The following is an 18,050-nucleotide window of genomic DNA, read 5'->3' on the forward strand; positions in this document are numbered from 1 at the left end:
GAGGATTATCTCATCGGTGTCCCAATGTGTTCCTTCCAGATTCCTCTTTATGTTTTCTTCTGACTGATGCTTCTACATTCATGATGAACTATTTTAAAGGAAATCTCCAGGTATGTGTGATGCTCTTCCAATGCCAGTGTGTGTGTCAGCCATTTTTAGTCTTCCAGCTTGGACTTTAGTAAGATATGAGAAACTTGTAACTGTTGTTTTCTCTTTATTGATAGTAATACTTAAGCTATCTACATATATTGTGATTTTGTCCAGGGCATGATTCGTCCCATAGGCTGTGGTTATTACATTCTCTTAAAGGTACCAGAAGTCATCTGCATGTAGTGCTACCATACTGGGCAGCTCTGGGGATCAACACAAAGTCATTGATGAGGAGTTAAAAGGTGAAAGTACTCCTTCCTTGTGTAATTCTTGTCTCAGCAGAACTAACGGTCACAAACCAGCACCAGGGACAGATCTCAAATCGAAGGACTACAGGATCTGACAAGACATTGGGCTCCCCTTCCACAGCCCTTGCTTCCAGCCAGAGCTAACATACAGACACATTGAATAAAAATGCATTACACAGGAAATTTCCATATTCATTAGTATTTATAGGACATAAAATGTAATTTTATAACTTTATTATAATAGCTGAGTAGAAAACACACACTACATAATATTCACGAAATTAATTTGTGATGGAATTTGCATGCTTTACACAAAGATCTGACAATTGGGGCAAACACAATATCCTATAAATGCTTTACATTCTGTGAAAGGATTCAGACAGAAATATACTTGAAACTGGCTGCCAAAAGTGAAGGTTGTGGTTCAAAGTTTTACAGACTTTCGTCCAGAACAAGAACAAACAGACAGGGAAACATGGTGGCTTTAAAGTCAGGCAGGGGTGGTGACGTAATCGGGGCAGGAACTGGAAGTGGGCCCGGGACTGGAAGTGATGTCATCGGACCCAGGCAAAATTTCCCATGGTTGGTCTGCCAATGAAAAAGAGTATGGATCAGTGCACTCTGCCATCCCCTGGTCTGACGTTTAATTACCTCTACTTTAGACTTTTAGCTGCCTCCCATATGCACATGTGTAACAATTCATAAAACTCAAATGCAGTAAACCCGACAATAACATGACCCACCAAAATAAGAAATGGGAAATAGTTTGATCATTGCTTGGCTACTTTCCCTCTCCACAAGGGTTTATAAATACCAAAATTATTAGTTTACTGGAATTGAGACTGTCCTTGCTAATGCAAAACAATTCTTGAGGTGCTGGATTTTGTTGATGTGCTGCAGCTGGTAGTAAGGTGCACCTGAATGATTCTGTAGAGTTACAAACAATAAAATTGTAGCCACTAACAGTATGTCCATTTAATATTTTTACTGAACCAATCGATATAGGCTAACAACAATAACTAGGTCCAAATACAGTAGAAAACAAATCCAAAACTTTGAGGGCACAAAATCCTTACCATCACAACTGGTTCCTGCTTTCTAGGCGCAGTTGGTTTATTTTTTTTTTTTGAGGATTCCCCCTGATTCATACAGTATATGACCAACTTTCTGGTGGTGATAGTATTAATTTGTCCACCGGTGCATGTTGTCTCCAAAGCTACTGTGCTGCAGCTTGTCCAGAAACCAAACCTCCAAGACCTTGTGAAAGGCCTTCTGGAGATTTTTGACAGTGAGCAAAGATGCTCTCTGGGCCTGGAAGGCTTCATCAATAACCTGCACAACCTGCTTGTCCAATCTTCTTAAGCCTGATTGCTTTGTTTTCCCAGTGTCTACAGGCGTCTTCTTCCCCTTCACAAGAATATGCATTTTAAGTTGACTGGAGTTTATAACCTGAGTGGATGTGCCACACACATCCCATTAGATAGAATGATAGTTTAGGTGCCAGGGCAGATGGACTGACATTTCAGCCAGGTGGGTGAGTGGCTCCTTACCTGGACAGGAAGCCATAAGGGAAGGGTCTGGATGGACTGGTGTCCTGGATGGGTTGGTTGTAGGTACTTTTCTTGGCTGGGAAGATATAAAGGAAGGACATGGAAGGACTATCTCTTGGGGCTCCAGTACACCAGATGTCAATATCTCTCAGGCAGAACTCCCATTTGTACCCCCACAGGGCATTCTGAGAATTGTAGTCCTGATGGACAGCCCTGTTGGGGTACATAGGTGCTGCCAGAGGGACCTGTGGGTAGAGGACTCACACATTTTAAGGAAGTTCCACCTGACCCAGAAGTGCTTCCATGGTCTGGCATAAAAGAAGCCGTTTAATCTCATCCAGGCAATTTGGAGTCGGAAGGCAGAGGACAAGGCTTCCCTGGAGGAGATGATCAGAGAGGAGAGGAGAATCAATTTTTGAATTGTGCTTGTGAATATTGGTTTTGGAGAAAGAACCTGCAAAAAAGTATTTTTGTGTAATAAAATGTATTTTATTTGAACCCTTGACTGCTTACATGCACTTTTGCCTGGAATCTGTTGCAATCCCATTTGGTCAGAATAGATAGATAGATAGATAGATAGATAGATAGATAGATAGATAGATAGATAGATAGATAGATAGATAGATAGATAGATAGATAGATAGATAAAGATAGAACTTAATTTATCCCTAAGTGCAAATTTTGCTTTTTAAAGAAGCTCATTAAATAAATCTATATGTATAAAATTCTTTTCACATTTGAAACGGAAATTACGTATGACTACAGAACATATTATAATGCACTTGCGTTTGAAATGGAAATTACGTACAAGTTACACAGAGAAAGTGAGACAGAAGTAGATCGAGAGAGAAGGCTCACAGGTTCGCTGGTCAACATATACAACAATCACAATTGAGAGCCTCACAATCACCCGAACAACAGGCTGAACAGAATCAAATTCGACAGATGCAGTATTCACAAGCTACCACATCACACAGGCGTCAGGGTCTGTATATGGAGGGATTCAATTATAACATTGAAAAAGATTGCTGCCTACATCCAAAAGATACAACAGGAGAAATGGGCATCATGTGTGAGTACTGCCAAGCACAGAGGGTTAAATTTGAATCATGTGGGATGTGTTGTTCAGACGGCAAGGTGAAATTAACACCTTTAAGCCATCCACCTGAACTGTTGTTGTCTCTTATTTCTGGTGCAAATCCACATTCAACTCTATTTCTACAGAATATATTAGGAAATACAATTCGTGTTTTCAGATTACATCATTTGCCACCACGGCGGCTACCGAGGAGTCTGGCTTTATGCCGACATTTAAAATACAGGGGCAAATCTATCACAGAATTGGGTCATTAATGCCGTTGTCTCATGAGAGCCATAAATTTTCCCCTTCCATTCAGTGAGTGAAGCCACTGGGTAATCTGCTAGTAAATAAATAAATAAATACACACACTAAGGCCTGAACACACACCAGAATAAATACATGGAAAGAAAACTGAAAAGAAAGAAAATTTCTGACTTAGCATTTCTTGACATGCTTCTTCGTTGGCTGAAAGTACTCAGTATTAGTGTGTCAGAGAGAGGATTTACAACATTATTCATAAAAGTACTCAGTTTTGTTTTCATTCTCTCCTTTGCTGCTACCTCCAGGGTGTCCAGAGTATGTCCTATAACTGAGCCTATCGTTTTAATTAGCTGGTTGATTTGATTGGCCTCTCTTGAAGTGATGTTACCAGCACAGCACATTATTGCGTATAAAATCACATTGGCCATTCAGAATTGTAGAACACGCAAAGGATGTCACTACCCACATTAAAGGAGATTTTGTTTGCCATTTTCTTATATTGTTCCTCTGTGTTACCAGATCAGTCCAACCTATCATTGATGTGGACCCAAAAGTACTTGTAGGAGTGCACCACCTCCACATCCACTCCCTGAAAAGTGACTGGATATAGATGGTCTTTGGTGCAGGGAAAGTCGATAACCAGTTCCTTCCTTGGTTTTGCTGATGGGAAGGGAAAAAAAGGGCTGTTCCTTGTGGTACTTCAGTGTTGCTCACATCTGTATCAGAGACACAGTTCTTGAGTCTCACAAACTGTTCATTATCTAGGAAACCATTGGTTCATCCACCTGCATATCTCTGAGTTTACCCCTTAACAGGGTTGGCTGGATGGTATTGAAGAGAAACCAAAAAACAATCTTCATAGAGCTGCCAGCTTTGTCAGGGGGAGAAAAGGCCTTGTGGAGCAAACAGGTAATTTTATCCTCCTCTCCAATCTTTGTCTGATAGGCAAACTGCAGTGGGTTCAGGTGGTCCACCACAGGAGGAATCATACAGTCCAGGACCATCCCCTACAACCCATGCTGATGATCAGAGGTGATCTCATTACTGGCCATTCCAGAGGAAGTGCTAATATTTGTTGCCATGCTAGAGTCTTTTCTGGCTCCCCAAAATCTTGTTAATGAAATAAGTGGGTGCAATAATTGTAAGAATAAATGCATATTTCAGTTATTTTGAGAACAATAGTATCCAAATATGTGAGAAAATCTCATTATCCTAATTCTGCACTTTCTCCTGAGAAAAAAGCCTGTTCCTCTAATAATGTTTCCAGGCATATTTTATAGTGTCAAACACACAAGCCTAGAGGGTGCTTTTAATACTCATAAAGTAAGAATTTGGAGAAAGGAAAAGGGTGTGACACAGTTGTGGACTTAGGATGGAGGAGGACATTACTAACAGACACAGGCATCTCTTCTGCTCAGGATCACAGAAGGCCCATCCGACCCAGTTTAGTTGCTACTTAAGCAACCACAACACTGGAAGCCATTGTCACTGAAGGGTCAGCTTTAAAGGAAGATGGATCTCTATATTTGGAGCTCTTTTTGTGATGCTCAAAGATGTCCAGAATATTCAGAAAAAGCAATGACAACTGCAACTGTCATTTATTTTCATTCCATTGCAGATATCTGCAACAGGGTTTTTCCATCTTGGAGCCCAAATGTTTTTATGCCTGCCTCTCTTTTTGTTACATGTATATGCATTTAGCAGCTCAAAGGTACCTTGAAAAATATGAAGTAAAATAGCAACACTGTCTTATGGCATTATTGCCTGAAGTATGCTCTAAAATGAGACATTGTGATTTTGTTGTCTTTCAAAAGGAACCTATAGTGTGCAAAATCTATTATCATTAAGTGGGTTTTCTTAGTGAATGAACCACATGCACATTTTATATGCAAACACTTCTCTTTACAGCACCCTTAAAAATAATAAAGTGTGTGTTTTTGCAATAAATTAATATGCTCTCATGGAACTGAAGAGTGAAATAATTAGGCAAGATTGGATGTTGTGCTCCTGAAAAGGGGAGATGATTAAAAAGTCACACACTCAGGAATTTTCTCCACATTGTGTTTATTATGAGTGAGGAAATCTGAGAGAGTGTCCCAAGTAACGAGTGACAGACAAGGCTAATCAAATATGTGATATTTTATCACTGTGGACCTGAGAAGTCCTATTAGTTATATGAGAATGATAGTTAAACCTTTTAAGCCATTTTTATTTTGTTCGTTTTAGGAAAACCATTTTTACTGTTCTTAGACATGAATTTCAACTAAAATGTTGCATTATTTTATCCTGCTAAAACACAAGGTAATGTAGGAATTGTTTAGGCTCTCACAAGTTTAATTATGAACCTAACATTCTTTCAGACTTTTATAGTGACAAGCATAAATTAAATCAGGAGCATTTAATTTACACTATTTCAAAGTGAAAATATTGCATCTAACAGAGAATAGCCTAAGACAATACTAAATTGTCAGCCAAGTGGAAATGTGTTGTGCATTTTTCAGTGAGTTTTCCCGGAGTGGTGACCATGTCTTCCAAGACAAGCTGGTAATCTGCCCATTTGTATGAAAGATGATGCAGAGAAAAAGCAAAATCAGGCAATGTATATATGTACTTAGTCAGGTGTGTTCTCGGAAACAAAGAGTTGTGCTAGGAAAGAGTGTTTGTGTTTGACCGCTACTGGTAATTAAGGAAACAGTGAAAACATTCACAAATATATATGTATATTAAAGAAATCTCTTATTGGCAATGTTTTAAACCAAACATATGTTTTGTACCCCAGAAATGCTGTTAAACTGTATACAATACATGCAATACAAAATATATAGAAACAACAGCAAAAATGCATACTCTGCTCTGTATTATATTTCAAACTTTGCCCTGGAAAACCAACTTATTTTGTAATAACAGGGACATTCTTTCCTTTAGTTTAAATTCTTTTTTAATTACATGCTCCCTTGTTCTGTGGAGTGAAAAATGAATCTCAGCATGAGTTTAAAATTGGGCTTTAAATTTTTATTGTTAATTTTAAGAGGTCGTGACAGCATTAGCATAATCCATCCATTATCCAACCCTCTATATCCTAACTACAGGGTCATGGGGGTCTGCTGGAGCCAATCCTAGCCAACACAGGGCGCAAGGCAGGGCGCCAGCCCACTGCAGGGCACACACACACACACCAAGCACACACTAGAGACAATTTAAGATCGCCAATTCACCTAACCTGCATGTCTTTGGACTTGGGGAATAAATTGGAGAAACCTGGAGGAAACCCACGCAGACATGGAGAGAACGTGCAAACTCCATACAGGGAGGACCCGGGAAGTGAACCCTGGTCTCTTAATTGCGAGGTAGCAGCGCTACCCACTGCGCCACTATGCCACTCGCATTAGCATAATATAATATCTAATTTGCTATATATTTTCACTATGTTTTGTTTTCTTTCTTATTATAATCTTTCTGAAAACTTTATCACATTAAAGAAGTGATAACTGCAAAAAGAGAAGACCCAGATATGAATGACATTTTATGCCACATAAGTTCATTAATTTCTTTTGTTACTTCCATGTGCTAATCAATGTGCTTTTTAAGATAGATAGATAGATAGATAGATAGATAGATAGATAGATAGATAGATAGATAGATAGATAGATAGATAGATAGATAGATAGATAGATAGATAGATAGATGGCTCCTTGCATGTGAGCATCAAGACTGTCTCTCAAGTGTTGGATCAACTGAAAATACGGAAAGTTTTAGATATGACACTATCACTACATACAGTTTTGTTTAATTTAGAGTGGCGGAGAACATCCTGAAGGACTACTGACATCACTTCTGGTCTGGATGTTGCTGGGTTCACCCCTTCTACTTCCGCCCGTACTTAACCAGCCACATTAAATACAAGAACTTGTCCTTAATTTGGAATGTAGCCTCAGACTAAAGCAGACCTCAGCTCCCCTGGAAGTCATTCTCAGGCTACAAGAGGCAACGGATACATCAAATGTTATGTACCCTTGAGCACCAATCTTTCTTTTGTACATTTGGTAGATATTGTAGATACAGTAGATTGCATAAGCACAACAGAAGTGTAATGTGAAGACCAACATATGAAATTATTACAGAAATCCAGTCCTTGTCCAACCCACTATATCCTAACACAGAGGTCCACTGGAGCCGATCCCAGCCAGCAATGCAGAAACAAACCCCAGGCAGGGTGCCAGCCCACCCACACACTAGGGACAATTTAGGATCACCAATGCACCTAACCTGCATGTCTTTGGACTGTGGGAGGAAACCTACGCAGACACAGGGAGAACATGCAAACTCCACACAGGGAGGACCCAGGAAGCGAACCCAAGTCTCCTTACTGCGAGGCAGCAGCACTACCACTGTGCCACCATGCCACCCTACAGAAATTCAATTGAGGTGAATTCAGGGTGAAGCCTGATAAGCCTCCTGGAGCTGATTTTTGTTGTCACGATTATGTAGTATATTTTTTATAAGAGGATACCACTGTGTTTTATGTTGTTAATTTGAATCACAGCTAAATGGCATAGCAGTGAGAATACAGTATAGTTAAAAAATAACTTCTCATGTAATGACTAACTTTTGAAAAATAATAAATGCTTAAAAAATAAATGAATCAAAACAACTTCCATCCATCTATTATCCACCCCGCTATATCCTAACTACAGGGTCACGGGGGTCTGCTGGAGTAAATCCAGCAGAAAATCCCAGTAAACATAGGGCGCAAGGCAGGAAACAAACCCCGGGCAGGGCGCCAGCCCACCACATCAAAACAACTTGTTTTTTTTAAATCACTTTCCTATACTTATACCAGCAACAATCAAATCTACATCACTATTGGTTATGACAAGAAATTGGAGTACTGGGATATATTCAATAGGGACAAAAAGAGAACATACACATTTCACACAGACAATAAAACAGTAATTCCCAGGCTGGTATTCCAACCCATGTATCTGAAACTACTAGCCATGTGGTACTGTATTGCTATCTTACAAACATTAATTTGTTAATTATGGTTCCAGTTCCAAAATCCATCTATTTATTCATTTTCCAACCATCATATTTCCAGTTTAGGGATTACAGGCCGCAGTTCAAACTGCCCTTCACATTCTCAAGTCCAATTTGGATTTGGCCATTAACCTAAAGTGGGTTTTTTAGGGATTTGGGAGAATACTGGAGTACTTATTGAAAAACCCACACAGACACAGGGGGAACTTGCAAAGTTCAACTTGACAATGTCCAAGATGGGAGTTAATCCCAGGACTCCAGAGCTGTGAGAACACCACTAACGATGCTATACTGTTTTAATAACTGTTAACCTGAATAAATACATTTTATAAAACATTGAACAACAATTGTGTATAATTTTCTCTTCTCATCAATAAGTATCTGTTTACAGCCTGTTAAATAAGAAGGATAACCTAGACTACATTTTAATCTATTATTATTATTATTATTATTTATTTCACAATGAGATTTTTTCACACCACAAGAATAAGAGTCATATTTGCTTTGTATGTTCTATAAAAGCTGCCTTCCAGGATTTGATATTCTTGTTCTGGTGTATTCCTTATGACTGCTGGTTTTCATTTTAACCACTACCTTATTAAAAAGACTCTTACCCTTTATACTAACCTTTCCTTAATTAGTTTAATTGTTTCTTTCAGTAGTAAATAAACTTTGAAAACAGTTCTGAAAGACTAGTGTTGTTATTCCATCACGCTTACCAAGAAAAACAGCATTTTGAATCTTAAATGACTGGTGAATTGTCTAAGGCTTTAAGCACGTAGCATTCACATTATCCTCTTAATTATTTGATTTTCCCTTTTTTAACATTTACTTTTTGTTACTTATTTGAAATATTTTTAATTTAAGTCATAATTAACTAGCATCAATTTCCAGTGCAAATCACTATAGTGTATATTCTGAGCTGAGACTGCTAATTCTGTTTTCTATTTGGGTTTGTTTCCTCAACACCAAGCAGTTGCCTTAATAACAATCACTTTGAAAAAAGCTGAAAAGCAAAATCTTAACATACAGTATTAGCTCAGTAGAACACAATGTCTGCGTAAATTTCTTAGAAAAGTAAAACAAATCTTGATGAAATGTAAATAAGTATATGTAGAAGGACGATGCGAAATATCTCCCATTAAACTTTAAGTTAATTTACAGGCAAGGAATGCATGAATAAAACTGTAAAGAAATTCAATAGCTGGTTCAGTACTTCATGACTCAGTACTATCACACACTGTATTTTCTTATAAAGTCACTTATTGATTACATGATGTGAGTATGTGTATTTGCACATGCATGGGAATTTGATTATCATAAAGAAGCTGTATTCATTTCTCTAGCATTGCTAAAATAAGTGACTTACAATATTTATTGTGATCATTGACTATAGACCTTTACAGTATCTGTGAAAATTCTTATTTAAACTATAATACAATATTACTTACTCAAAGAAAATCCATCCATCTACTTTGAGTCTATAGGCAATAACACTTAACATATACAGAGGATTCACCACAAATGAGGAGCACAGTTTCAGTTTGACATCAGATTTTCTTTTGGCTTCCGCTTCCAACATGATATTATTAAACAGCAGTGTTCCTTGGGTGCCTTGAGGACATCATGGATACGACAAAGTGTTATTTTCTTGACAAGATAATAGGTACCGTGTCTGAAGTTGTTTCCTGCAACTCAGACTCCTGGTCTGTCAGGCTGGTTTCATCTGTAGGAATAATCTTTACCTCATTCTCCATAAAATGAACCTGTTTTTTTTGCCCTTTCTGCTGCTCCAAGTTGTCTTCATCTGGATTTGAGAGGTGCCTTTTCTTTTCAGTTTGGTTAATTTTCAGTACACTTTGGATGTACTTTAAGGCTGCAGACTTTTGTTTTTTCGCAGCAAGGTTGAAGCTATAGGTTTGTTCCGTGTCTCCGGCTGCAGTGACATCCACAGCAGTAGCTGAAGGATCAATATAACTCTCAGTTTCACTGCCATTTCCTTGTGTTTGTCTGATCTTCTTTTTCTTACTTAATATGAAGTAGGCTATGCCTGTGATTACAAGCATAGATCCTAAGGAAAGAAAAAGCAACTGAGTTATGCAGTTTGATGCATCAAGTATTTTCAGGCAGTTATGAGGTAAAACAAGGATAACACAATTAAAAATGATTAAACATTTGAATTTTGAAAAATAACAAAGCATCTTTAACAAACTTTAGTTCTTTGGGCTAAGCATAATATGCACGGTGATTGGTAAATGATATTGAGAAACGAAGTATACAGCTCTTCTGTGCACACAGTTCCAGAAAAAGAAGAAAAGTACTGTAGCTAGAGTTAGAGATGGCTGTGTGGGTGCTAATGTGTCTTGAGGGAACTCATGTAAACTTTTACAGCAGAGAAATTCAACACTGGGGTGTGCCTTATACATATAGTGAGCACTGACTTAGGTAGTGGTGTCCAGGAAAGGAGTATTTGTTGGATAGCAGACACCAAGGAGTCAGAGCAAGGTGATTGACCCTGTTACTAAAGCCCAGTACACCCAGGGTCCTTGAATAAGCTATTGCGTGTTAGAAATTACTATCAAAGTGACCATACTATTTGATTGTGTTTCAAAGGCTTCTTGCTGTACCCGTGCTGAAACTTTTTATTTGAGATTCTGTTTTATTCTAAATAAAAACCCAAATTAGATCAAGCTATCTAGTTATAGTTATAACTATCTGTCTAGTTATAGTTATCTTTGTTGGGTGGGGACTAAATGCTGAGTTTCACGGATTATTTTTGGAGCATATTATTGTACTTCTATATTATTTTCAGCTCCTTGATTGAATTGTGTTTTGTTTTTATGTCCTGTTTTCTAAAAAACGAGTGTTTATATGTGCTTTAATAATCCAGTAATCCACTGAAAGCTGGTTCCAGAAATGCCATGCAGCTTTTTCAGGTTAGAAAGAACAGGATAACGGCCTTGGAAAAGCTGGGTTAACACATGAAGGTTCCTCAGTGAGTAACCCAATTATGTGGTCATGTAAACTCTTCAGTGGGTTGCAGTTAAGGAGTTTGTAGACTCCATATGTTCACTGCAATTTGTTAGCATGCACATGTCCATTCATTGTTAATAAAGTCTTTCAAAATGAACTCTGTTCCACCCTTATGTGCTTCACACATGCATACAGCAGTCATAGGTAGAAAATAGTGGAAGCATCCACCAATTTTCTAAGTCAAATACTAGCACAAAGGCAATATTCCTTCTCATGGTTAAGATCATTTGTCTCAGTATTTCAGAAATCACTAAATTAATGTTGATGAGCTGAATGTACAGTGGTAAACACAGAAGTATAATCTCGGGTGACACAGAGTCAGTTGAAGTGTGCTGTCAGCTCAGGATGATCCCATGCTGATATGGTTTTAGTATTTATTTATGGTAATAAGACTGACTTGCAAGTGTTGTACTATTGCAGTGTGCCCCAGAACTGAAGACTAGAAGTGTACCAAGAGTAAGACTAAGTACATTTGCAGTGTGCTTCTTGAGGTCGGAGAAGGAGAATAAACTTGCAAAGTTACAAAATGAATTCTGCACGCAACAGACAGACTGTTACAGAGATGAAAAAGCACAAATATGTCATTAACTTCAAGCCCTGAGGTTGTGGGTTCAGATCTCGTCACTGACATTGTGTGACCCTAAGCAATTCACTTCACCCTCCTGTGCTCCAATTAAAAAAGAAAAGAAATGCAACCAATTGTATCTCGGAATTTGCAAGTCGTTTTGAATGAAGGAGTCAGCCAGACAAATAAATATAAATTAAAAATACCATTAAAAACATATCTTATACTTATTTTTGGACTGAGGTGTAGTATAATACCAAATCAAGTAAATTAATCATAGAAAAAGACAAGCAATGTATGGAAATATTTACATTGCATTTTACACTGGCAGCCGATTCTGAATGTGTGCATTTGAACATGCTGCAAGTTTCTTCCATTCTGTATTCCTTTGGAGGTGCTGTGGATGTATCTTGCAGGTGTCATCCAGATCTGATATGAGATCTCTCACAGTATGTATTATATAGGGATTATGCTCTTCTGTGAAGTTTGCACTTTGATGAGACATTCTTTATGAATATTGTTGAACATCCAAGTATTTTATATGCTTTGACTAATATTGGATTAATTTGGCTATCAGGGAAAACTTTGTGCATAATGAATGGCAAGTGTCAACTCATCTGTATTATCTGTGTAATTGGAGATGGAGCTGCAGAGAGACAATTATGCTTCAGATATGGTTTCACTAACGTGTACCTCTTGTAATCATTACTTTACATATAGGGATTTCAAGGCCTTTTTATGAACTGGAAGTGAATAACATTTACAACAAAAGGTTAATGATTGCAATTATTTTTTTTATAAAGTTTACATGAGGATGTACTTTCTCCATCTGCTATGTCTCTTTAACTCTTTGAGGGCTAAATATTTTTCCAAAAAGCTCAGTTTTCTGAAAAGCACACAAAAATGTGCTGGTTTCACACTAACAATCAACATAAAACATATGTTGCTATGTGCTGTGGCTGCTGATGGCGCATGTTCGGCCTGTCTGGTGGCAGTGGCTGCATGGAGGCACCTAGGTGATCAGCAGGAATGGACAGTGGGCTGGCTGCCTAGCTGTCTTCGCACAGCAAGTGGAGTGTGGTGGCGGTCGCAGTCTGACGCAATATGCTCACGATCAGCTGGGAACCAATCAGATAATGCTGGTACCTCACTTTCGTTTTCAATATCCATCTCCAGATCACTTGCATCAAACTTGAAGTCTGACAAGTCAGAGTCCTGTTCAACAAAATTACATAAAATGTCCATGGAGTATTTTGCTTTGCACAATCGCTTTGGTCTCTACCCAGATGTCGATTCCATTTTAAAGGGTGTTTGCTCTTTGCTACTTTCCTTCTAGCAAAGACAGTCAAAGTAAAATGTAAGGGCGAGTTTTGTTGCAGTTTACAGCTGATTACCGCCCTCTTCACCTGAATTTTGACAAAAGTCAACATCAGCCCTGAAAGAGTTAAATTGAAAGAAATGTGTAGTGATACATTGCTAATTGAGAGAGGGAGAGTCATTAATTTGATGAGCAAACCGAGGAGAAATACAAGGCCAAAACTTGCCACTGATGTTGTTCTGCTGTTCCCTGAGACACCAGTTAGACTTGAGGAACATCTTCTCTTAGTACCCTACTACATAGTCTGGTCTTGAACCTCTGCATTATCTCAGGCACACTGAAACTGACTCAATGCTTCTTTTCGGATTGAGGTTAATGTTGATGTTTAACTCATTTTTGCGCATCAGGTTAATGACGTTAGAGCATTTTCCCAAGGGAGAACTCCAGAAGTGGACGTGTGCATGTTCACAGGAGTTTTTAATAAACTAGGTCCCTGCCTTAACCATGATACTCATTTTATCCTGGCTTTGTGTGAAAATGTAAATGCATTCACTGATCCAGGAAAATAATGATAATAGTTGGAGCAGTATCTCCTTCCCAGGCAGGCAGAATTATAGCAAGTGCCATGTAAAGTGTATTTCAACATCTATGAATTTAAAGCAAACCTTGCCATTCACTTTCTCAGTAATACTGAAGTACAAGGTTATGGTGCTGTATTGCACGGCTCAATGATGCCTTCTCTGATGATGAATTGTACAGGAGGAAAACTTGTTAATCTAAGGCAGTGTTTCCCAAACTCGGTCCTGTGGACCCCTGTGGCTGCAGGTTTTTGTTCCAAGCAGATTCCTAATCAGTGACAACACCTGATAGCACTGATCTCATTTAATTAGTTGGTATTTTTTTTCTTTTATTCAACATTCAGAAAAGCTTAGCAGCATGATTTTTACATTGATAAGATATTTAGAAATATTTTTGCTTTTGCTATAATGCTTAACTCTTTTTTATTAATTTCATTACACTTTGACCTTTCTCTGTGCAGTTTTTCCCCTTCGTTGTATCTTAATAATGACAATTAAAAACAAGCAGAGCAGACACGCAGGAAAACAACACAGAATAATCAAACGCCACTACTTTAGAGTCAGACCCACTAATTAGTAAATAACGATTTAATTAAATAATTATAAGACCTAGAAAAGTAGAATGAAAATTAAGATGAAAATATTGTTAAAAAGAAAAAAATACATTATTCCTATATAACTGCTAGGTACATTTTAATATATTTTTTTTTAGCAAACTTAGGTTTCTAATTTCTATATTGTTTCCTAAACACAGAACTTGAGATATATCAGTTCACTTAATTAGCTCAGGAGTTCAATTAAAAACAGAAGCTGGTTGGAACAAAAACCTGCAGCCACAGGGGTTCACCAGGACCGAGTTTGGGAAACACTGATCTAAGGGGTTGAACATCAAAACATTTAGGTACATATTTATTTTCAGTTAATGCCTAGGCATTAAAGTGTTAAAGAGGCCATTGTATTAAACCACCTGGTCACTAAAGGCAAGGCAAGTCCAAAGTGATTGGCAACAAATAATTTTACACCTTGCAAACTCTCCCAGTAGCAGCAAAACTTTAATTCCTATTAATATTTGCAAAAAAAGGTTGATAAGTCTGCTACTATAAAAAGAGATCATGAAAAACATCTTGTCAGTATTACTGCTCTTTTTCATTTGTTCTTCTTAGAAGAGAGAGGAGAGTTTGAGAGCATGTGCAGAGCATTGTCGCATCCACCACACAACAAACGATTTGGATTGGAACCCGAATGCAGCCGTGCAACGGGTGACACCTCAGGATCACACTGGAACATGTGAGATTTTTTTTACAGTGGCTTGAGTGTCAATCCTGCCACCAACTCCCAAGTTTTCCCTGCAAGTTGGAGGACCTGTTCTTCTTTGCTGTCATAAAAATCATTTCAGTTTCACCCTTCAGTGACACCTTCTATCTGAAGTAAGAAATATAGGTTGCGCTCATCTACAAATGTACAGACATAATGGAGCAGATTATACATGTTGCTTCTTGTCTTAAATTATATGTCGGGGTTCCATATAATTACATTTGGGAATGATTTCTTTAAATCATATATAATAATAATAATAATAATAATAATAATAATAATAATAATATTTTAATAAAACCAATGTTGCTAGGTATATGCTCCAGTTACCCCAAAAAAATGGATTCAAAAAAGAGTTGATAGATAGAAAAAAAAAATCACTGACCCCTTGAGTTGAAATTACTTTCCTTTAAAAAGCTTCCAGTGATGACAGAGAAAATAAGCCTTCTGAGTTTTTAAGTTTTCTCACTATGTCAGATTCTTTGTAAATAAGTCAAAAATTGTTGTTTTTCTAAACAGTGCTAATGAGAGAGTTGGTAGCAAACTGAAGTTAAATAAGATTAGTGTGGGAGGTCTTTCTTTTGGGTAGGAGTCATGTGAGGTTAAATAGTTTGTCATTCTTATCCATGCAGATGTTTCTTATTGTGTATAAAATTTGATAAACAACTTTAAACAGAACAGCATGTTCTTGTCTAAACTTGTTCTTGTTAAGGCTCTGTGGTTTATCATACATCTTACAGAAATTGTGAATTTGCCTTCTGTCCAAAGACAGCAAGAAGGGTGACATAGGTGACTCTTGCTTTCTTGATTTCCATTTGTGAAGTTTACATAGAATTTAAGGCTTATATCAAGCTTTTCCTGTAGAGTGTTATATCAGTCCATAATTGCAGGCACCAGACTGTGACTTCACAGTCATACATTTCATAACAGCTTAGATGGCTACATTAATATTTGCTTTTTAAAATTAAATTAAACTGGACAAGGTGGAATGTCATATCAGGCATGACTAATGTTCCACACATGTACTGCAATGGATAATACCCTGAAAGGTACTGTAGATGGCCCATTCTGTGGTTAAAATGAAGCATTGGCAAACAGCACTAAAAGCACCTGGTATAAAAGCTCTTGAAGGACTGCCTTGAGCTGTACATTTCCATTAAATATTATCTGCCACATATCTGCCCAGGTATGAATTCTGTCCCTCTGTATCCATGATGATTCTGATGGTATCTGCCAGCCCAGAAAGTTTTGCATCATTAGCAAAACAAAACAGCTTGTTAGTACATTTTCACATTATCACTCTTTTTTATTTTTGTACTGATCCTTGAGAGACACTACTTTTAGTAACACCTAATTTTTAAAATGTTCCTTCCACCAAAACCCTTTGCATACTGTCTTTCAGGTAGTTTTGAAACCATCTCCAGCCTGCACTTTGTACTCTCACTTCTTTTATTTACATCACTAAACTCTCTGGAAATATTTTATTGAAAGCTTTCTGAAAATTAAGAAAAAAAATATTCTTCTACATAAAACAGACAGGGGTCTAAAAATGAAAATGAAGAGAATATACGAAAACAAAAATACAAGCCAAGATCAAAAACAGGAATCAGAAAGAACCTTTTGTTAGTGCCCAAAACACAATCAAAATACAGAGTCAACAAACGAGTGAAGATTCGAGACCAGCAATTCAAAAGAAGAGGTTTTTAGTTAGTCGCTAAGTAAAGGAATATATTCCTTCAGAGTCCACCCACAATTAATGGAATTGAACTTTATACTGTCACTTGCTTGACGTCACCAATAAGCATGTCCCAAAAATTTCAGTGCATCGGCCCACACAATGTTCAACACCTTAGATGGAAACAAAATGTCGCCACAGTAGAATGTAAATTTCAAGTTTGTTAGACAGCAATAAACACAAAAACTGACATCAGGTTCTTTGTACTCCGAAACCTCATACTACATACATAGCAGTTCTAAACGATGACTAGAACAAGCACCGAAATTTATAAAAATCCAAGATTATGATAAGTATATATGAATCAATGAATTTTAGCATAATATATAAACATTATCTACTTTGTCTGAAACCAGCATTTACATGTTTACTAATACACCTGTTATTGACATGAATTGCTCAATCTTTTATTTTTGTACTTTTATTATTTTTATTTTATTTTTGAAAAGCAGATAATTACAACAGCATTAAGCTAATTAAACCAAATAATAATAATCTATTAGATGCAAAAGTTTACTTCAAAAATCAATTCAGTGCAAACAAAATTAAAAAAAAAAACAAAAAACAAAGGAGCTTTAACCCTCATCCAAGGAAACAAGAAAAAGCAGAAACACCTTTCTTTGTATGTAATAGAATAATCAATATAATTACAGAATTATAAACGAGTAGGGGATGTGTTATTCCAAAATAATATTAATGATTTCTTGCCATATCTCTTTAGGAGAATCTGACTTTTTCTAATTTAAGATAATAGACTTACTCCCCAAGTTATACAATTTGGATGGAATCTTGTTTTTATTCTTTTTCCTTTGTGTTTTTTAATTTTTATCTAAAGTAAATGGTTGTATCTATTATTATTATTTGTGTGATAGAGTAGTGTGCTGTTGTAATGCTCTGCTCTTTGAAAAATTGTTTTCCTATGCACTTTAATCCCATCTGGAAGTACACTAAATACTGCAGTTAATGGATTAGGATTGATTGTGACCCCAAGGCTATCCAAGTAGTATGTAAAGATTTTTGTTGAAAATTATGTCAATTTAGTGCATTCTCAAAATATCTGTCCTAGTAATGCTTTAGCTAGATGACAAATTAGATCTTCCCCTGGGTTCATTTTAGACAATTTCAAATAAGCTATATGTTATTGATGAAAGATTCTTAGTTGAATTATGAAATGCTTGCC

The 18,050-nt window shown here is 37.1% G+C and overlaps 1 protein-coding gene across 1 annotated transcript in view; it reads right to left on the reverse strand.

Annotated features, from left to right (window-relative positions):
* Window positions 1–696: 696 nt before the first annotated feature.
* Window positions 697–18,050, reverse strand: part of tmem72 (transmembrane protein 72) — a 53,929-nt gene continuing 36,575 nt past the window's right edge. Inside the window, exons 5-6 of the mRNA XM_039773787.1 lie at window positions 9,779–10,398; window positions 697–986 (exon numbers count right to left, since the gene is read on the reverse strand). Of these exons, the coding sequence (XP_039629721.1) occupies window positions 9,971–10,398 (428 nt within the window). The 3' untranslated portion in view covers window positions 697–986; window positions 9,779–9,970. The remainder of the gene's footprint in view (window positions 987–9,778; window positions 10,399–18,050) is intronic.

This window comes from Polypterus senegalus, chromosome 1, assembly GCF_016835505.1.
Source record: "Polypterus senegalus isolate Bchr_013 chromosome 1, ASM1683550v1, whole genome shotgun sequence".
NCBI classification, from domain to species: Eukaryota; Metazoa; Chordata; class Cladistia; order Polypteriformes; family Polypteridae; genus Polypterus; species Polypterus senegalus.